We start from the raw sequence: 22483 nt of genomic DNA, 5'->3' as shown, positions 1-22483 counted from the left end.
ACACTTCTGGAAAGAACAGGAGGACCTGGGAAAACATCATCATTTTGGTTTGTCCTGTCAGAGAAGAAATGATATACAGCTACAGCAATGAACTGAACACCACTATTTGGGCTACAGCTGTTGAGGAACAAGGCTGCCCTCATGTCAGGAAAGCACAAGCAACCAGACACATCACCTGAGGTGCAGCCAGAATGCTGAACCCATTCAAAGGCACGGACACGCATTTGCAGCTTCAATCATTTTTCTCCACTGGCATTGTGCAGGTCTGTGCAGGCTTATGGAAGTGTGAGATCCAGCTAACCTGACATTTTTTAGACATGAGATATTTGAACTATATTTTAAAAATTCCATTTCAGAACTCATCTGTAAAACTAGTTTTCTGGGCTGGGAGGGAAATAGGCACCACACAGAGACATAGGGCAATACCCAGTACAAGATCTGGTTTGGGATATTACATGAGGGTTCTGCTCTATTCAACTGTCCACTTCAGTTCAAGACAAGAGAAAGACAAGAGAAACTGGAGAAACAAGAGCAAATGGTGGGACAATATTGATCAAGTGGAGGAGAATATTGTATCAGGAATGCTTGCTACGACTGCAACCACCTCTCTTTTGGGACAAAACACGATTTTGAAGATGAAATGAGATAGTCTCATAACTCTCTCTGAAAAGCCTCTGTGCACTGGGGGTGACAATACCAGGAACGTTCTTCACTGAATATGTGAAAAGCTGAGGAAGCAGATGTGGAAGTCAAGAGTTAGTGAAGTACAGGAGTAGAATGCAGAGACATGACAGACCTTAGGAGTAGGACAGAGTGGTAATTGATGGTGGAAGGGTAGAATTTAACAGAGGCTTCCAACAGCAAGGCAAATATGGTTAGAGAAATGAGCTCAGAAGGTGATCTCTATGAAAAGATTATCCATTTGGACCGGTAAGTGGATCAAGATTACATAGGAAAAAGAAACATATTCCTAAAGGCTCTTTTCAAGAAGGAGGAGAGTGACAAAGGGTAAAGTTCACTTCTTCATAGTACACAAAGGTCTAGACAAATGCTTAATTCACAATCCAGCTAAATATTATAATGGCAAACAAGCAGTAAATCGTTCATCTCTAAACCAGGGACAGCTTTCACTATAACCTGAAACAGATTAAAGTGGTACGAGTGAGGATCAAGGACAAGCAAACGTGTAAAATGTACAAGCTGAAAATGCATGAAGTCCCATGTTTCTAGTACTTGTCTAGTATTTGTAACTGTATTGTAAAAAAAACCAAAAACTGTGGAGATAAATTATTTTTTCAAGTTGACAGCTTCCCTTTAATTTCCCAGGTTGTTACTTCAGGGATTGTATTTACTATTTGCTAAAACCTGAAAGTATCTGTTCCAGATTATAAAAAACTAAACAAAAGAGGATGGATATTTTCTCTTTCATATATAATTATCTTACTGAGCAGACACATTCATCTATCCAAGAAGTCACTCCCAGGGTGACCTTTATATGATCCAGAAGTCTTGGGGTGATATCTTTCGTTATTCTTGGGAACTATTTAAGAAACATTTTAATAAAGAAGTATTGGTAGACTTCAGAAATATATAATGGACTCTTAAACCTCTCTGTGGAGACCTGTGTCCTTTGCACATGGAGGGCAGTGAATTCTCTTGCTTAGTTGCTCAGTTTGGTGAAGAATCAGAGTTAATAAATGTGAGACAAATTGTTCTGAAATATTTTTAGAGTGAATCTTAACTAGAGTACATTCATCCCTGAATATCAATTGTACAGAACCCTTACAGCTTTATAGGACAAAGAAGTATACTTTAGGAGTTGATGTACTTGCTTTTGCCGGTGGTTAAAATATAACTTCTCAGAATCTTATTAGAAAGAATGAATTATATCACACACTCCTCAGAGGAACTGCTAGCCTGTGGAAGAAGTCTCTTGGGACAGTCTGATATTTTTATGTTTTTATTTTTATTTTTTCAGACTAATCTGGTATTCCCTTGTTGAAACATACCAGGGTTTAGGAAAATTACTTTAGAAAAAAATATGTTAAAACTGCAAGAGCTTTTTGTCAAGTGATATTTTCAAACTAGATCTATAATTTTTGACCTTGATACACAGAAGTGGAATTTACACAATAGTCTGACCTCAATGCTTATCATAATAGAGACTCACAGCTTAATTAAAAGTTTGGCTAATTCTGTATGCTGGTTGATACTCAGGCACATTTTCATCGGGGAAAATTATTGTTTCTGGTCCCTTGCAGCTGTTCTGGCCTGCTCCCAATCCTTTGCAGATGTAATAACAAATCACAGATCAAAAAAATTGCCTAGAGGTTGTTTGATAGGCATATTATGTAAATGTGAAAAAAAATAAACCCAAATAAACCTGTTGTGGAGGATGTGACTCTTTCATCAATGCTGATCTGATTTAATTTAATATCAAGATCCCAGATCCATCCCACTAATGTCAGTAGAAAACAATTATTAAACTAAACAATCAGATCTCCCTGTCAAAAAAGGACGTATGAAACCAGTGAGTCCTCTAAACCCTCACGCAAGGCACACCAATGTGATAGTGATGTTAAACTAAAATCATAGAATCATGAAATATTTTCAGTTGGAAGGGACCCACAGGGATCATGGAGCCCAACTCCTGGCCCTGCACAGGACATCCCCAAGAATCACACCATGTTCCTCAGTTGTCCAAACACGTCTTGAACCCCGTCAGGCTGGTGCTGTGACCACTTCCCTGGAGAGCCCGTTCCAGTGCCCAACGACCCTCTGGGTGAAGAGCCTTTTCCTGATATCCAACCTAAACCTCCCCTGACACAGCTTCAGGCCATTCCCTTGAGTGGTACTGCTGGTCATCAGAGACAAGAGGTCAGTGCTGCTCCTTGTGATGAAGTTGTAACTGCAGTGAGGTCTCCCCTCAGCCTCCTCTTTTCCAGGCAGAACAGATTGAGTGACCTCAGCCACTTCTCATAAGGCTTCCCCTCCAGACCCTTCACCCTCTTCACAGCACTCCTTTGGATGTTCTCTTAACAGCTTTGTATCTTTCTTATCCTGTGGTGCCCCAGACTGCCCCCAGCACTCGAGGTGAGGCTGCCCCAGTGCAGAGCCCAGTGGGACAATCCCCTCCCTTGCCCGGCTGGCCATGCTGTGCCTGATGCCCCCCAGGACACACCTGGCCCTCCTGGCTGCCAGGGCACTGCTGGCTCATGTTCAACTTGCCATTGACCAGGACCCCCAAGTTCCTTTCTGCTGCACTGTGAAAAAGTGAGAGGAAACAAAGGAAAAGGCTTTTTATCATGAGCACGTCTAACTATGCAGACACAAGGAGATGGCAAAGCAGAATGATGTCTAGTTCCAAGCCTTGTCCAGTGGGACAGAAATTGTCTGTTTAGAGAGTGGCAGGATATGCATGTTGCCCTACTCTCAGCATCACAAGAGCGTTTCTGTCCGCAGGATGACACTGTTCCACATAGATACAACTGGGTTTAAAATGGAAACATTGGCCTGACCATCTTAAAACACATTCAGAAGCAACTCTAAAATGACATTTAACAGACTCTCTGGCACTCAAGTTATTGACAAGCTACAGAACAAATAACAAATTTATAAATAGAGACCCAGCATGGATACCCAGTATGGGGAAGACATTTAGCTGCAGCTAGTAATAAATAAGGGTTTTAATAACACAGTGACTTTGCAGTTACCCACTTCTAAACATTAGTCAACCCAGCTGAGAAGGGGAGCGTATGAAATAATCTCTACAAGTAAAGAAAACCTTAATAGTGCATAAAAAAAATTGTAAAGCTACTGTATATTAAAAAAAAACTTCTAACAAACATGGAGCTAAGCTTCAGCATTGTTGTGTAACAATTATCTAGTTAGGGTTGTTACACGTCCTTGGGTGCAAAAGGAACATGACTAGCAAAACACATACCAAGATGTCACTTACACTGTACCCCTTAAAAAAACTGCTGCTGCCTTGAAGGAGAACTTAGTGCAAAATACAATTACTTGGGAATTGGCTCTGGCACAAAATCAACCCACAGACACAAACTGCATTTGATCAGATAAATGTATACTGTAGAGCTAAATCTAGTGAAGAAACAGATGCATAAAACTCAATGTTTTGAACCCTTCTAATGAAACATTATGGTTGATCATACCTAATGACTCTTGCATATTAAGTATAATCACTTAAACAGAATCAAATGTGGCTCCTGGGAGTAAATCAAGCCATACAAATTAAGCTGTACCCAGTTACAAACAAAGAAAACAAACAAAATTCCAGAGAAGAGACTTTTTATAGAAGAAGAAAATTTTTATAGGCACATATAGAAGGAGCTGCAGGTCCATGTTTTTTAGACAAGTTGTTAGTGTGAAACAGATTAATGGTTTGTTAATTGCTTCAGGCAGAAGATTTTTAAGTAAGGGTTTTACTACTGGAACTTTTAACAAGCCAGCACTTAGAGGACAGAGAAGTAAATATAAGAGGATTCATTTTGCATGATGCAATTAAATATATTTGCAAAATGAGCCTCTAAACATAAGAAATGCATGGAACAACAGGAATTAAATGAAGAACTGGAATCTTTGGGGACCATGTCAAAGCAATGATCCCACACTGTGCTGAATGAAGATTGTGCATGTGAGATCAGGGTGTGATGACCAAACTTGCACAGTAATTGCAAATTATTATCATTCAATATGGCAAAAGTATCTGCACCATATGCCCTATAAGTAAATAGTCTTTTCACACAATAATACGGGAACACGCAGACCTTCAGTTGCCAGATTTATATGGAAGTGCAACAGTGCAGTGTTCTTTTCCTTCACCTCAGCTTTCCATCTAGATAAAGGTTAAAACACTGCTGACCAGAAAAAAAGCAGCAGTGAAAACCAAATTAAAGAATACAGAGGTTAAAACAAGGGTAAAATTATATCTTCTAATGAGTGCCTGCAGCTGAGCACAAGCCTGCAGCTTCAAGCAGTGTTTCTATTGTCACACTAAAGAGCAACTCCATTTTTGTTTCACTGGATGGATTCCTCCATCTAGGTGGTTTTGTGTTCTCCATTATTGTATTTTCTAAACATCTCAGAGTTTCAATTGTATCTATCTTTGTATTATGTATACATAATGTTTGAGTGAGAGAAATCCTTTAGCTAGTGATAGTTTGCTGCAATGCAGAGAGTCCTGGAAGGGAAGAAAGCTTTCTCCCAGGCTAGTTGAGGCTAGGCTTTTCCATTTGCTAAGCTGAGGAGCTGGGCTCAGAACTGCACACCCACTCTCAGGCTCCAGGAACCCACTAATACTGCTGCACAGACAGCAGAGATGGAGAATACCTTTCCCCAGACCCATCTGGAAGTGGAAAGGGAGAGAGCACTTCTCGAAGCAGTGGAAGACCTGAATTTAAACCACTTTCAGCTCAATCCCTATCTCACATTTTCTAGGGGTGAAAAGAAAACAGTCTTCTCTCTCCAACAAGGACAATTTAAGAGCCATAATTTCAAGAAAATGCTTTCAAGCTGTGAATGCTGGTCTTATAAACCTTGGTCCAAAGAAGTAATGAGGCTTTTTGGCAGAGGCAAAATTACAAACAAATCCTGTCTTGATGATTTCCAGCAGCAGATTGGACACATCCCCAGTCAGCTGCGGTGAATACCATGCTGAATGTTTATAAAATAAGGTAAGGCTGAGTTTCCCAGCACTGAACACTTTCTGTGCTTCTAGTTCAAACAAATTCAGATTAGACTTGCAAAACAGCTGAAGCACCCAATACACAGGCTTGGTCCTTTCTGACTCTTTCCTGAGCATCTGCTCCTGGCCCCCACTGGCAGCTAGGTACCAGGCTACATGGATAACTATTCCTTGGTTTAAGCCAGTGCAGATGCTTTATTACTGCAACTTGAAATTATTCAGCTTAAAAGCAGTCGAAATCCTCGGAAACTCTGGAGGCATGTTATCTTTGTAGTGTCACATCTACATAGCCATGTTCTCTAGGAAGGCACCTGGCATTTGTTTGTTCCCAAAATGAGGTTGCCTGGGCCATATCAATCAGCCCAATGTCTAAGCACTGTCAGCATCCACAAACTCCATGTTTCTGGCACACCTTCACAACCTGCCCAGTTAGGTGAACTCCAGCCACACTTCCTCCCCTATGTGTCACCAACCTTCCCACTGAAGGCAACATCCCGCATCCCCTAAATGCGGTTTGAGAGAAATGAACATACGGCTCCCTGGACATAGTGGGCATTGGAAGTGGAGTTCTTAATATTTTCTGTTAAATCCTCCCCCTTCCAGATTTAAATATATGTATGGTGACAATGGGGAGGTGGAAAAGAGTGAAGAGAAAACAGGGAGAAGGGCTTTCTTTTCATTTATGACTTTTCAACACTGGTGTTTGTGCACTTGCTAGGGAGTGAGGGTTCCACCCTTGGGTATGCTAAAGAAGACAAAATGTCCGGGACTTTAATACTCATCAGAGAAGTAATAGCCGTAAACTCTAAGTTATAAAGCCACGTATCAGTACTCTGTCCCAATAATTATTTAATTATTCCACACAAATAGGCAACAACCCAACAAGAAAAAGCTAAATAATACCTGCCAGCATAATTCTTAGTGCAGTCTTGTGGGTGAGAAGAGAAGCACTACCAGCTCCTCTCTGGTCAAGAAGGGAGCTGAACATGGATTTGCACATCATTGGAAAACATCCTAACCAAATAGCTTCTTCAAAAGGCAAAATGTATCAGCAGCACCTTTGCACACATTATGAGAGACATCTAGCTACAGTCCTGTTTACAGAACAGCGATCATGATTCTGACCTCAGGATAAGGTATCAACATCTTAATGAGGCAGATTTTAAGGGGATGACATCTTGTCCCATTTTTGGAATTCATTACTTGTAAGTTTATAGGTGCAGTCTGTGTTTTGTGGACTTTAATCCTGAACAACTGTTTCTGCCCATGCAGTGCCCCACAGATATGGTCCGTAACTGATATCTCCATATGGTGAGATACCTCAGACACTGTAAATTGTCAGTTCCCTTTCATGACTTAGTTGTTAAGTTCTCTTCTCAAACTCCACATACAGTCCTTCAGGAACTGCACAGAACAGTAAGAAATTAAAACCTGCAGTTCCCAAATCCTGAGTTAGTACTTTCATTAATAAATAAATCTTGCAAAGTAATCTCAAGAATTTTTTTATATATACTGGAAATATATAGAGAGAGATATAGTGCCTGTGCTGTCAACACTAATTGCTTTTCACAGTGCCTCAAGGATTTTTGTTTTGGAAGCTAAAATATTTCATACCTCTAAGTATAGCTCCTTTGAGAAGAGTCTAAGACAACTAAATATATTCTATCCCAAAAGACAAGATTTTTCATTACAACCTAGCATTTGTTGTTATAAGGGCATGTAATGCACTGAGCTCTGAGATCCGTGACATGAGAAGGATGTGGATCTGTTGGAGCAAGTCCAGAAGAGGCCAAGAAGACAATGAGAGGGCTGGAGCACCTCTCCTATGAAAACAGGCTGAGAGAGCTGGGGTTGTTCAGCCTGGGGAGAAGGCTCCAGAGAGACCTCACTGCAGACTTTCAGTACCTAAAAGGGGCTACAAGAAATTTGGAGAGAGACTATTTACAAGGTCATGTAGTGATAGGACAAGGGGTGATGGCTTTGCATTGACAGAGATTAGGTTTAAATCAGATATTAGGAGGGAGTTCCTCATGATGAGGATGGTGAGACACAGGAACCCAGAAAAGCTGTGGGTGTCTCATCCCTGAGAGTGTTCAAGGCCAAGTTGGAGGTGGCTTTGAGAAACCTGGCCTACTGGAACCTGCCCCTGCCCATGGCAGGGGGGGCTGGCACTAGATGATCTTTAAGGTCCCTTCCAACCCAAACCATTCTATGATGCTGCATGATTCTGCATTGTGTTTAAGTGCTTTTTGGAACAGGACTGAATAAAACCTGTTTCATGTCTACTGCTAATTGAACAAAACCTAATGGGTTCTAATTGCACACAGAGAAACTTCGGTTTGTCATCAGGAAAGATTTTCTATGAGTGAGGAAATAAGTTCCCTGCAGAAATAGTTGACTCTCCTCTGTGGGAAGTTTTATAGAACAGACTATGCAAACATGTCAGGAACGGTTCAAATGCAGTTGATCTGCCCCAGGGCAAGAGAATGGACAAGAGGGGTATTTTAGGTCTTCTTCAGAGTTATATTCTAGAGATCCTACATCATGATGAACATGATGGACTTTTTCATTTAGTGCCCAATATGTCACATTCCCTGCTTTCTATATGAATATATGAAAGAAAAAAGCCTTTTCAAATAGAACCTAACAAACATTTCTAGTGAATCTAAACTTGGCCCAAAAACTGTTTCATTGATTCTGAAACTATCCACCAACTTCAGCTGATTTTGTCAAGTCGCGTTTACAGGAGGGAAAGCAACATGGATAAATTCACACAAAAAACACATTCATATAGATCCTTCTTTCTTCCTTTTCACTAACACCCACCCACTTGAATTATTTTGGTCTATGATATTTACAGCTCTGCCAGATACACTGACACATATATTTAGTCTCTATACAGGGTGAAATGCAGTAATAATGAGATGGTAATACTGCATTTTTCATCTGCAAACATTGAAGTCACTGATTAGTCAAACAACCAACAAAGATGTTAATGATGAAGCAAAAAGCAAGGATTAAATGCATAGGCCATACCTAAACATGTATCAATTTCTTGTGGACTACAGGGTCCTGCACAATTAAAACCTAAACAGCACAGATTTTAGCTAGAAGCATGCAATTTAAAAAAAAAAAAAAAGGTAGAGAAAAAAACCCCCAATTTATCACTAAAACCCCAACACTTTCTGTTAATTCCACTGTTTGTAGCCATGGGTTGCTATGTGGAGGCATTCACACTAAAAATTTAGATGCAACTGGTTCTGATACATATTGTGAGATCTTATATTCTACTGACTTTTCACTTGCTTTTACAAAGGCCATTCCAAATTACAGTCTCTGAGTCTGGGAGACATCTCTCTTCTCAGTCTCTGAGAATTATAGGAGATTATAGGATGGGTAATGACCCTTTCATGTCTATTTAAAGAGATGAAGATCCAGCCCCAGTATGCTGTGAGATCTAGCACCAGTTTGCTAAAAACTACTGTGGTGATCACAGAGTCAAGATGGCAAATTTGAACAGTATTACAAACAACAACCTAACACATTTTCTCTTATCTAAAAATCTATACTTTCAGAAAAGCAAGTACATAAATACAAAGGAGGGTTCACAGGACACCTGTCCTGGACAGTAAAAGCTGCTTTCTTTTTTATCAGCAATTAAGATTGGAAAATAAATACCAAAAAAGGACCAATTTATATAGGAAAAAATAACATACAGACAGCCAAGAAAGGTTTCAAGTGCAAGGCATGAAAGGAGGATGGCATGAAAGGAGGATGGCCTCTGGATTGACTGATTATCCTTGGGCTTTCACAGCAGAGTGCTGCATCCAGCTCTGGGGTCCTCAGCACAGCAAGGACATTGCCTGCTGGAGCATGTCCAGAGGAGGTCACAAAGATCCTCAGAGGCATGAACCACCTCTCCTATAAGGAAAAGCTAAAAGAATTGTGATTGTTCAGAGTGGAGAACAGAAGGCTTGGGGGTGACCTATTGCAGCCTTCCAGTACCTGAAAGGAGCCTACAAGAAAGCTGGAGAGAGACTTTTGACAAGGACATATAGTGATAAGGCAAGGGGCTATGGCTTTAAACTGAAAGATGGGAGGTTTAGATTAGATATAAGGAAGAAATTCTTTACTGTGAGGGTGGTGAGGCACTGGAACAGGCTGCCCAGAGAAGCTGTGGATGCCCCATCCATAGAAATGTTCAAAGCCAGGCTGGATGGGGCTCTAAGCAACCTGTTCTAGTGGCAGGTGTCCCTGCCCACAGGATTAGATGATCTTTAAGGTCCCTTCCAACAACAGCCATTCCATAAGTCTATGATTCTATGAAGGAAGGCAGGCCTTTTCTTTCCAAATCTGGGACATGTAATTGAGTAGAAAAGGAAGTACAAAACAATCATTTACCATAAGGTATGGGCCATGAATAAGAGTTGATGTGATATATTAGATTATTTGATTATATTTTCATAAGGTAATTTCTCATAGAAAGCAAAGAGCTGTCTTGGATTTGTACAGCAGCTTGTACATCCAGCTCACACTAATCCGTTCTGACTCGGAACTGCCAATAATGTGTCAGAAGGAAAAAAACAAAAGCCTACACTTCCAATCTCTTTTGCTTGCATTGGACCCTTAAAACATATATGATTTTTAAAGGGAATAAATATTTTGTTCTCCCATTACACTGATTAAATTTATGGAGAGCAAATTTGAAAATGGTACCCTGGACTCTGACTGCCAGCACCCTGCCTTGAAAAGGCTATTCCAGTCTCTATGCTATAGTTTTCTATTGTTTTCCTTTAAATCAGAACATTATTTTCTCATTTCATAAAATGGGAAAATTTGTAGTTAGCCCTGTATCTATTATTCTCAGCTTAGAATTTAAAGTTCAAATTCCCCTGTACAGGGCCAGCAGCACACCTCTTAGGCAGCAATGAGTTTAAGAAGATGGGGTTGAGGGTCAAATACTTTGATGAGGCTAGAATAAAAAAAGAGTCTGTCCCCTGTCTTCACCAGATGCTCCAAGAGATAACAGGAATACCCTTTCACCATTTTAAAGCATAAAGATTTGTGCTTAAAAAAAAAAAAGACAGATATTAGCTGTCTGTGCCTTCAAACTGTGACTCAAATGTTAAATCATTCATGGGATATAGCCTACATTAATGTTAAGACTCATTTGTTCTGATTTCACTCAAAACCAGAACGCTCATTCTCATTACTTCTGCAAGCATATTTTGCTAATTAATTTTTACAGTAAATTTCTTCAGAGAGTTTTGTTCTAGCCGCCTGCAATTCTGATTTATCTTTTCAAAGAATCACATCTAAAATGTCATGTAGAACCACAATTTCTGTCTGAGTTTTACATTTTTGAAAAAGAAGGAAAGCTCTTAAAAATAGTCATGCCTATAGGAAAGTTCTTTCCAACAACTTTTAAAACTTGAAATGCCTCACTTACCATGACAACAATGAAAATTTTTATACATTTCCCTCATCTTTAATTCTGGTCTGGAGATTTGCAGTTTGCAGTCCATGCCCACTCTATTTCTGTTCCACTGTTTAAGAACAGAGCAATTCATTGCTTGCTTCTGTGGGGTTTGTTTTTGTCTTTGAAGTACAAATGCGGGTGGAGGCAAGCAGTTTAGATTGCTAACATAGTTAATAATAATCTGGAGGCTGCAAAAGGCAGAGTAGAGCTGGGGATGACAAAGAAAGGTTTTGAATTCTTCCACTAGCTACAGGAGAAAAGCAAAGGTGTATATGTATCTGTTCCTCAGGCAGAGACTATTTTGGTTGATCTCTGTGAACTTGGACTGTGGAAAAGTTCACCCCAATGTGAAAACTCCTATTAAAACTGGATGTAATCACTGGAGTATTTATAACCTCAGGGGTTATCAGCAAGCTGAGAGGATATATTCTCTTTTGGGGGGTAATCACAGACACCAAGTATCAGATAAAGTACACCAAGGATGAGAAAATGAAAGTTTTCTACTTTCCCTTTGACAGATTTCCATTGAAAGGATAAAGAAGTTCACGACATAATCAAGGTCAGAGGGATAACACTATATGCCTTTATATCCTCCACATCCTAATCTAATTCCTTAATTAACCCATCCTTTCAATCTTACGCACCATTGCATGGCTTTTCTCAGGTTTGAGACATCACTCATTACATATATTTTAATTCTTAATCTTTTAAGTTACCTCCTGTTTTTTCTGCAGATTTTCATGGTCTGTAGCAGATGTTGTCTTCTCCCATTTCTCTGCAACTTGATTTGCTTCTTCTATTTTTTGCTCATAGCTTTTCTGGGAATTTAGCAGCGTCACTTCATAAAACTCTTGAATATCTGTTTGTAAAGAGGGACAAGTAAAAGATGTTATTTGCCATATTGGCTTTGTCTCCCTGGTGTTTTCCTTTGGCTGATACACACTTACATATTATCATCATAATGATAAACATGTACTACATTTTTAGTAGAAAGCACCAATACAAAAGGATTTTTTTCTAAATTTCCTGTAAGATTCTTGAGTTATATTCTCATTTTAAAGAGGTCTTTGGAAAAGAAATTTAAAATGTAAAGGAATAACATTATAAGAAGAGATTCAAAGAACATGTTACAGGCACACCTCAACAACATAGGCAGAACAGACCCTTTTACAGGGAAAAGCAAGTCACAGATCGCTTTAACCAGTAACCTAGAAATTTGCAAATGTAAAATACCTTAAGAGAAATTTGCTGACACCCATCCAAAGCACCTGAATCACTCTCAGCCCTATCTGGGGGTGCATTTGGCATTTTTTTCAAGGGGGGTGCACAGCTTGAAGGAAGACTTCGTGGATTCACCACTTCAGTGTGTTGCCATTCAGCAGTGGCTGGGTAATGTTTGGTTTCAACCAAGAGTAAGCAACAAGTCAGGTCTTAAAACATCCTGTTCAGATGTTTCTATCACACTTATTTCCATGATCAGATGATCAGATATATGAGATCCAGTAGTGAAAATAATTTTACTGAAACCTGTGCACGTAATGACCTAAGGAGAGGGAGAAAAAACTGTTTCCTTCCTTGGGCAAGAAGTTTTTAGTGAGATAGTCATACACAAATGGTGGTACATTATCTAGCAGAGATAATTGGCTTATCAAAGAACAAATAAACTTCACATTAGTTTAATTAATAACAATGGACTTTCCCCTGGATAACAAAGAAAGAGATTGCATCTACCTGGATACCCCTTGGGACCTCAAAGGAAAAGCTTTTTATAGGGTCTGTGCTTGCCCTCACATTGAGTCTGTGGCCACATATCAGAAGCCTCTCTTCCCTCTCTTTAGTAACAGCTAAAGTTGAACTTTTCTTGTAACTCATTTTACAACTTTCCAACTTACTACGTACTCTATTTGTCATATACAATGGGAAAAGAAAGAATCATAGAATCATTCAGATTTGAAAATACCTCAAAGATTATAAAGTCCAACCTTCAACTAAGTGCCACCATGCCCACTAAACCATACTGTGAAGTGCCACATCTACTCATTTTTTGAACACTTCCAGGGATGGCTACTGCACCACTTTCCTGGGCAGCCTGTTCCAACACTTGAACCCTTTCAGTGAAAAAAATTTTCCTAATATCCAAACTGAAACTGCCCTGGCACAATTTGAGGCCATTTCTCCTTGTCCTGTTGCTGGTTACCTGGGAGAAGAAGCCAATCCCCTCCTTGCCACACTAACTTTTATTTCACAGATATATTTGTAAGAATGTATATTTCATATTACTACGAACATTTAATTCCACATTAAAACTAAAACCTATTTTTAAAACAAAAAGCTACAGGGCAGTTACAATGAGAAAGAAAGTTTCTCCATTCTTGATACAGGGAATTTTTTACAGTCACTTTAAATGCTCATAGTACAATTGAAACAGTTGTAATATATGGTTCAATGCCAGGTCAATTTGTATTGCAACAGCAAGTAAAACGTATCAGGCTAATATGTAATTATCTCTAGATAAATACTTTACAGAAATAAGCTAAAAATTGCCCTCTGGCAGTGGCATTCAGCTGGTATCACTGTTGTTATCAGGGTATTAATTGGGCTGACAGTATTCAGTCAAAGAACAGTAGAAAGGTGCTTTCGCCCTAACTTTAAAGCCTATCTTGCCCTAGTGTTTTCATTAAAAATGATGTGTGAGCCACATTTGCATGTGTATGCACATGTGCAAAATAAATATTAAAACCTCAGTCTCTTTGTAAAGGTTCTTATCTATTCTGAGGAAGTCACGGGTTGCTTTTGCTGGAATAATGATCACTGGTGTGCAGAGAAAAGCACTTCAGTACTTATGCGGTCACAGAAGAAAGCACAGAGGATTCACTTAGTTGGTTGCTTTGTAATTCCATAAGCTGAAATTGCCATTTCTGTGGAACAAGGGCAGCCAGAAACTTGCAGTCAGTCAAGGTTTGCAGAAAACAGGCTTTGTAATTTGCTCTGAGTAAAACCTGCTCTATCAAGTAATCTCTGCTACATGAGAGGTGCCATCATACTAGGAGGGGAAAAGTGTTGAATACTACTGAGGATAGAACAGGAGTGAGCAGCTATAGAATCAAGATTGGAACCACAGTCATAAAAATGAGTCATGGGGGCACGGTAATTGTTATGCAAAATGAGCAAAATAAGTCTGTCTCCTAGTGCGGGTTTACAGGAAAATAATTCAACAAAAAGTCTACAATCTTATCATAGAAAACAGAAATCATAGAATGTCTTGGGTTGGAAGGGACCTTAGAGATCATCTAGTTCCACTCCCCCTGCCATGGACAGTGACACCTTCCACTAGACCAGGTTGCATCAAGCCCCATCCAACCTGCCCTTGAACACTTCCAGGGATGGGGCATTTCTTACACAAATTAAATCTGTATGTAGTATTTCCTGGCACTATAGTCTCTCCATTCCAGGAAAACAAGTTCAGATTTCATGTAGAAATGGCAATATTACTACTGATTAACTTTGTGAGCACAAAACACATCTTCAGTTTGAATCCCTGTACTGCTCCAAACATTTTGTTAAGCAATTAATTCATGTTTGTTTAAAGTGTCAGGGAATCTCACTGGATTTTCCATCTAACAGAATTTGTTCATTTACTTCTTAAGAGATTACTTACTTTATTTAATAAATTTTGGTTGCTCTCCCTTTAGCCTAGCCAAAAAATATTGTCAGTTTTGCTATATAAATTGCAGACAATAATTTATATATATATATATTCTAGTATGAAGTAATTCTAAAGATACCATGACTTATTTTATTTTGGATAACTCCATCACTGGGGAAGTGGGAAAACAAATTTTCTGTACATCAGCATGGTAGAGTACATATCAGTAGCATTTTGCAACTGCTCATGGACAAGTATATTGTAGCTGGCTGCATTTGTTCTCTGCAGGCAAGCTCCAAGAGTCCCCATTTCTCCTTCCTTACAGACCTGTGCAGGAGTGAGCAGGGTCTAACCTTTATGGATATGTCAGGAAGCACTGTCTGTTACTAAAGCTGGAGACACTTCTCAGTTTGAAGTCTTGGGTTTTTTACTATTGTTTAAAAAAAAATATTAATGCTCAGATTTGTGCTCACTCTAACCTTACTTTTTTTAAAAGAAATTTTAAACAAAATTAGTTTAGAAAAAGAATAAGTACTGGAGAAGACACAATGTCTTACTCACATAAAAGAATGACCTTTCTTTCAGACAGCAGCTACATAGAAAGGAAAAATGTGCGATCAGACAGAGCTGAACAAGCTCCCTAAACTCTGCCATTTTCTGACTTTTGAGTGGTTGGTGCTGCAGCCCTACAACCATTATTCCAGTACAACTTCTCTTCTAATTTATATGCATCACAATATCCATTTGCGATAGAAACATTTCAGAGCTCTGATAGCAAAGGGGTTAAATAATACAAAAAGGCAAAAATGTTGCATAGCCTAAACTACTGTCTCTCTTGTGTGACCATGGGCTTTTGCCAGCATTCTAATGAGGGGAAAAAAATGAGATAAAGCAATGCAATTCCTCATTCATCTGTAAGCAGTTGAGCACCAGAAAGATACAATTAAATTGAGGGGAATTCAGACAAAGACAGATGATTAAAGGTCTGAGAGGACTAACTTCTGAGCAAAGATTAAAGGAAGAGAATAATAACAACATAGACTTTCATATTTCCTTTCATTTCAAAGCAAAACAAACATTAAGAACCATATAGTGCTGGCTGAGAAAATTGCCCATGGCCTCAAAGAGAAGCAAACCAGCTGGGTCAAAATGCAGAGGACCACAAATGAGCACACCAGATCTGTCCAGCCCTTTGTAATCAATAACCCACTTACAGTAGCTTCAGAATCACCAGTGGATTTGAGACAACATTATTCCATTTTTAAAAGTCCTCTTTGCTAGGTAGGGCAGATACAGCTGCACAAGCAAATTGGGAATGATTCCTCAGTGTGCTGGGAACAAGGCAGGAACCTCTCACTCTTAGAAGCTTTCTCCTTTATTCAATATACTCACTAGTGTGCGTGATTTAAGGTCAGAAAGGGAAGGCGATCAGCATTTGTTCCTAGTTATGCATCTTGGTCCCCTTGGTGTCCCCTCAGTTGTGTGAATCAGCACAATCGGCTGGTAGCCCCAAGGCTGCATGAAGTACATGAGATAGCTTTGGCATCTGTATGACTTCCACCCACACAGAGAAGCACTGGCAGGTCCCAAATACATCCCAGTACTTTCATGGACATGCAGAAATGTAGCCATCAAAGCACACACATCCCGGTGCACCAAGCAGCTGGGATTACCCCAATCTCTCTCTTTAATTCCAGCTGACCTGGAGCTGCACTTTGCATGTACCAAACCATGCAAAGGGTTATGGAGTGAGAACATCAAAGGATCAGTTTTCCAAGGTAATAAAGTGCTTAAGGACTTACAGAATGCAGTTGCCTGTCTCAAAACACTGCCAAGGTCACAGAAGGAACTTGCTATAAAATAAACCACCACAACAAAACATGAGATAAGCACAGGTGGCACAGCAGGAAGGAGCTCATTCCAGGCCTAACAGAAATGAAGGTTTGGTTAGCATCCAGACAAAAAGTCCCACCATGGCAAACTGTGAGAAAGGAAAAACTGCTCACACACATGACATCCCAGGTTATGGGAATGGCATCTACACCCTGTGGATACCCAGAACTTGGACTGTATAAAGGTGATATCACAGAAGAATGACTTGGGTAACCCCACCACCAGGGTGAAGAAGGACTAGTGGGATGCCACAGGATCCTTTGGGTGGTGGTATCTTTCTATTTAATCTGTCTCTCTCTTACTTTCTTTCTCTTCCCCCCTCTTTCTCTCTCTCTACCTCCCATATAATGTTAAATAAAATTTTTACTTTTGGCTTGAGCATATGGTCTCATTTGCACCTTAATTTGGGAAGAGGCATCTCTTTATAAACAGATCATAACAAGTGCAAAATGCAAGATGGCTCAGCTTGAGCTTGTGCAGGTTTACAATGCAGCTATGCAGGGAGGGTGGAATCACCGAATAATATGGGTTGGAAGGTATCTTAAAGATCATATAGTTCCAACGCCCCTGACATGCCCAGGGACACCTTCCCCTAGACCAAGTTCCTCAAAGCCCCATCCAACCAGGCCTTGGACAGATTTACAAGATACCAAACTCAGGATTCAGAACACAGGGAGCATAAAGAAAACCAGAGTAGAAATGGAGATAAAAATCTCTTGTACCTCTTTTGCATTTCAAAAAGGAAGGGGAAGAAGAGGAAAGTCTGTATTCCAGTAACAAACAAGCCAATGCCAGGCTTTCTGATACCATCTATATTTTATACAACACAAGCAATTAAACTTAAAAAGATAATCTTGTACATCGCTTAGCCTGAAGTTGTACTGCATATGTCAGCAAATGCTGCTTCTGCAGTGACTTGACAGTACATGTGGCCACTTGTAAAAGAGCAGTGCAAACTATTCCATGCAGCAAACCTTATCCAAAACCCACTGAATTTGCAGACACCTACCCCCTACAACATGTTTTGACCTCCACTGTGCTGACAGCTATTCCAAAAGCTGTTACCTTCATCTGTGCTTAGCAATGCAGGAAGATTTCCTTACATACATCTTGCTACCACCCCCTTCACTTTATGTCTTGAGAGGATTTAGTAATGGCATCAAAATGCCAGTATGTGCAGAAGTTGTCTGTTGTTTCTGCAGACAACTGCACAATTTTGCAATTAACTGTAATAGCATTAACAACGTAGAATCCCATTACCCAAGGAATGAGCTCTCTGTGCATCATATTTCTAGAGAACCAAACTGGGAACTGGAACAAATATTCTGTAGGATAAAAAGAAAGGGTGGGTTTTTTCTCCTCTTTCTAGAGGTCCTTAGCCATAGAATTCATTTCTCCTATACTGTGCCAGTGCCCTGACTTGCTTTGCGGTATAAGTCCCATCTGTTTTTCCAGGGCATCCAGGGACAAGGTGGAATGAGGGTCTAAGGCAACACACAAACACAAGCTGTTCCCTTTCTGGGAAATTTGGGACAGTCTTTTTGTCTATGTGTAGGATAGTGTCTGATGTGTACCTTTTAATGTTGTGTAACCCAGCACAAATGACTACTGTCTGGCAGAACACTGCAGATCAAAATAAAGTCAGTTGTTGCAGGCTCCTGCTGTAAATCCTTTTCTTAACTAAGGGAACATTACAGTGTACGTCTAAATGGCATCCTTTATTTCCTGGGGAGTAGATTATGCTGGGTCAGCTTCAGCCATGTGGTCTGAATTATTAGGTAGGAGTAAGGCGAATTGTGCAGGATGTTGTTCAAGAAGGAAAACTCATTCAAGCAGTACAAGTAGCAGAGAAGTGATCAGAGACTGTACCAGCCTGCCAGTAAAGAGCTTTAGTGGCCCTGCTGATGGAAGCAGTCCAAAGAGAGGTTAAATAACATGCTTCACCCAATGCAATTATGTTGTGTGTGTTTTTTTCAAGTAAAATGTTTCCATATTGAGTAAAACTGCCATTATAAGAGAGGGAAGATAAAAAGCAAGAGAAGTTAAAACCCACCTTGAAACTGGGTGTGTTTTCAACTAAAGCAGGCCTGTGGCACTGACCCACATGAGAAATGGCAGAGCTCCAGTTATCAAGCTGGCTCATAGCTTCACAGTCCTGGGGAGCTCCAGCCTCCCTCCCATAGCATCCCTCAGTGCAGCAGCAGTCAAAAACACCTTGCCCACTTCAGCTGCATCTCATCCCCTGGCTCCACATGTACTTGCCTCGGGTCTGCACTAATAAAGGTGGAGGCACATTCAACAACAAAGGAAAAGCCCAAGGCTTATTTCTGCAGTTGGCAGAGGTAACACAAAGATATTTCAAGTCCAAATGAAATTTAGCAGCCCTGCTTGCAAGGTTTTCAGACACAAGCCTTTGGTGCGCGAGAAACGTAGATGCCAACCCAACAGCAAGAGTTGATGCAAGAGAGAAAAAGTTCTCTATTCCATGCAGGCAGTGAAACAGTGCAGCGCAAGCCAGGGAAGCAGTCTTCTGCCAATTCCCTACAGCTGATGAATGTTCCTAAATCTATTAAAAGCAGCATTCTCTGGTAGAACATGTACCAAAGTAGGCAGCAAGAAATATGGGTTCTGTTATTAACTTGTCTTGATTTTTAAGCTTCAGCAAATCCCTTTTATTTGGCCTAGATAATTTTGAGGTATCTTCCAAACTGAATTATCCAATGATAATCTGGTGATTCTTTGTACATCTAGGTTGTAAGCTCCTGGAGGCAGGAACCATTACTAAGCAGGTACATACCTGCGTAAAATTACATCTTTTTATCAAAAAAAGTTCTGAAACACTTTACAGGCTGTAACAAATAACTGAATGGTTAGTAATTGATGTCCAATAGTTATTTAGATATATGATATAAAAACATCCTTTGAGTACTTCTGGCTTTGCAGTACATTAGCAACATTATTGCAATATATCCAAAATACAACCAGAGGTCTCCAAAAAATCTCAGCTAGGAATATGCACCTCAAAGGCAGCTGTCCAATATGCAGGGAGAATAAAATATTCAACACGCTGTGCACAGAGAAGACAAAATAATTGCTGCAGCCCTTTCTATGTGAGTGATGTTCATGTTAAGTGAAAACTAGAAAGCAATCAATCAGAGAGTAAAGTCAGTATTTAAGCCTTTTCAGTGATGATATTGAGTGTATTACTACAGTTCTGCCTACACATTCTAGCCACTTATTCAAAAATAGGAACTCCACTCCAGATGTATCCTACCATGACATGCAGGACTGACAAACGAGTAACAATGGATGAGGAGAGAGGGCTTATAAGAAAAGTGAGGATAAACTTCTTGATAGGGTCTGTTGTGATGGCACAAGGAATAATGGTTTTCATCTGAAGGAGGGCCAATTTAGCCTAGACACAAAGAAGAAATTTTTTACAGTGAGGGAGGTGAGATAGCGGCACAGGTTGCCCAGAGAGGTGTAGGTGCCCCATCCTGGAAGCATTCAAGGTAAGGCTGGATGGGGCTCTGAGCAAGCTGATCTAGTGGAAGATGTCCCAGATCATTGTAGGGGGATTGGTCTAGATCTAAAGGTCCCTTCCAACCCAAACAATTCTATGATTCTATGGATTTAAGCATTCACCACTGACAATATGTTATGGTTTGTAAGTATGGCTGGTAACACAGTGTTTTCAATGGAACAAGACAAAAACCCAGGAGACAGGTTCAACAATGCACAGAAAAACAGTCTGAAGTGGCCACTGTAGATTAAATTAGTAAATGTTGCACTCAGACCTTCTCATCTTCTTCCTGAAGCTTAAGCTGCAGGAGAGCAGAGCAGCAAGCCCCAAATCCTGTGGCAAGGTTTCATTTTAACCAGGCAATCCAGGGCTTGTGGATCTACACACAATCTGTGAGAGTCAGAAGAGGATCACGGGCACACACTGGCTGTTTTGTACCTCCAGACAACAGGATAGATACTTGAACCTGTTCCAGGATATTTTCTGATGGAAAACTGTATCAACAGAAAGTGCAGATAATTTTAGTTCAAAGGCAACAGCTAAGGAAGTACTAAGAGGTCAAGGCAAGGTTTCCTGTGCTTCAGAACAGACCTTTCAGAAAATGACAGTTTTCTTTGAAAAATGATGGTTTGTATGAAATTCTTTTCCTATAAGCTTTAAGAGAAACCTTCACTTTTTTTAGCACTGTGTATTCCTCTGCGTGTAGTATAAAATCATGGAATTACAGAAACATTTAGGCTGGAAAAGACCTTTAAGGTCATCAAGTCTAACTGCTAACCCAGCACTGCCAAGTCCACCACTAAACCATGTCCCCAAGTGCCACATCTACACATCTTGTAAATACCACGAGGGATGGTGACTCAATCTCTTCCCCGGGTAGCCTGTTCCAGTGCTTGACAACAATAATAACATACCTTCAGAATGATGCTTTATTCATTGTTTGGGGAGTTGGATTCAAAGCCACTGCTGGAGAGATTTTCCCTATTTTCTGTGCAGAAGTTAACAGTTATTACTGTGCACTTCTGATCCTGTCAGAAGATCACACAGCCCCACTGTTTGTCACAGCAGTCATCAACAGACTTTCCTCTGAATCGTTCCAACATGTGCTTAAACAACTGGCTTCAATACTGGAAAACCATTCAGTTATATCATTTACTTGCTGTGTGATTTTGTTTGTTGCTCAAGTCTTCAAGATACTCTTTCTTTAAATAGGGATAATAAGGAAAAATTGACAAAATTTGACCGTAAAATGCCAAATCAAAACCGGATGTATGTTTTCATCTCAGAGGCAAGAGTCACAGAAAAAAAATCAGATTATATATTTCCTCAACTTTTTTTTGGATCTTGGAAAGGACCCAGCTGCAAGCCAATTTCCCAGCATGGAGGAAAATACTGTATACCAGACTAGAACCAGAAAAAAAGTGTATAATTCCATAATCCTAAATCAGTTTAGTTTTATATAGGCTTTTCCGCTGCTGTTGCACATAAATAGGTTGAGAGTAGACAGGGTAAATTGAAGACCTAGTGCTTGGAGCACAAGTTTTGGGACCTGCAGGCTTTGGGATAGCTGCAGATACTCAGCAACCCAGCCAGGGGCCACTCCCCTCAGATATCTCCCAGAAGCACCCAGTTTGCTAAAAAACAGAGTGAAATTTCAATCAGACACACTTTCCCAAGGCAATGCAAGAGCATTTTCAGGAAAACTCCATGGCAATCTATAAGGAATTAATAGTAATTTCTTCCTATCCTTTTTCTTCACCTGACAAAGAAACATCTTCATACACAACCCCTTTTGAAAATCATTTTAAATATCAAGCTAAAACAAAACACTAAAACACAACTTTGTTCTTTGACCTGCCAGAGCAACTCTTTACTTTCTTTAATCTTTTTTCTTCAAGGTCTCACCTAGGAACATCTTCTCCTCTGCATCTCTCTTACCCTTTCTCTGCAAACACCCTGCCAGTCTCCCTTTAGTGGAAGGATACACATCTGCTCAGCCCAAGGCTCTGCCTTTTAGCAAGGCATCATCTTCTGTACACAATAACCAATTTTACTCTGATACCAAAACACACAATCCCAGGCAGCCTGAGAGTCAGTTGTCACTAAGCGACAGCTCAGTCATCATTTTTGATGAGGTGCTTTGTAAAGTCAAACGTGTGACTATGGGGCTGCATCTTCCATCTCCACCCCCCCCCCCCCCCCCCCCACCCCCACCCCCCCCGCCCAGGTCCGCCCCCG

General features: G+C 40.1%; 1 protein-coding gene across 12 annotated transcripts in view; it reads right to left on the bottom strand.

The window, feature by feature from the left end:
• Positions 1-22483, bottom strand: part of DLG2 (discs large MAGUK scaffold protein 2) — a 1005290-nt gene that overhangs the window by 869794 nt on the left and 113013 nt on the right. For all 12 annotated transcript variants that reach the window (XM_017735865.1, XM_017735859.1, XM_017735860.1 and 9 more), the window contains one exon: positions 11900-12042. In XM_017735865.1, the coding sequence (XP_017591354.1) occupies positions 11900-12042 (143 nt within the window). The remainder of the gene's footprint in view (positions 1-11899; positions 12043-22483) is intronic.

Source organism: Corvus brachyrhynchos, unplaced genomic scaffold (assembly GCF_000691975.1).
Source record: "Corvus brachyrhynchos isolate BGI_N302 unplaced genomic scaffold, ASM69197v1 scaffold44, whole genome shotgun sequence".
Lineage (NCBI taxonomy): Eukaryota > Metazoa > Chordata > Aves > Passeriformes > Corvidae > Corvus > Corvus brachyrhynchos.
This window is presented reverse-complemented; position numbering and strand designations above follow the sequence as displayed.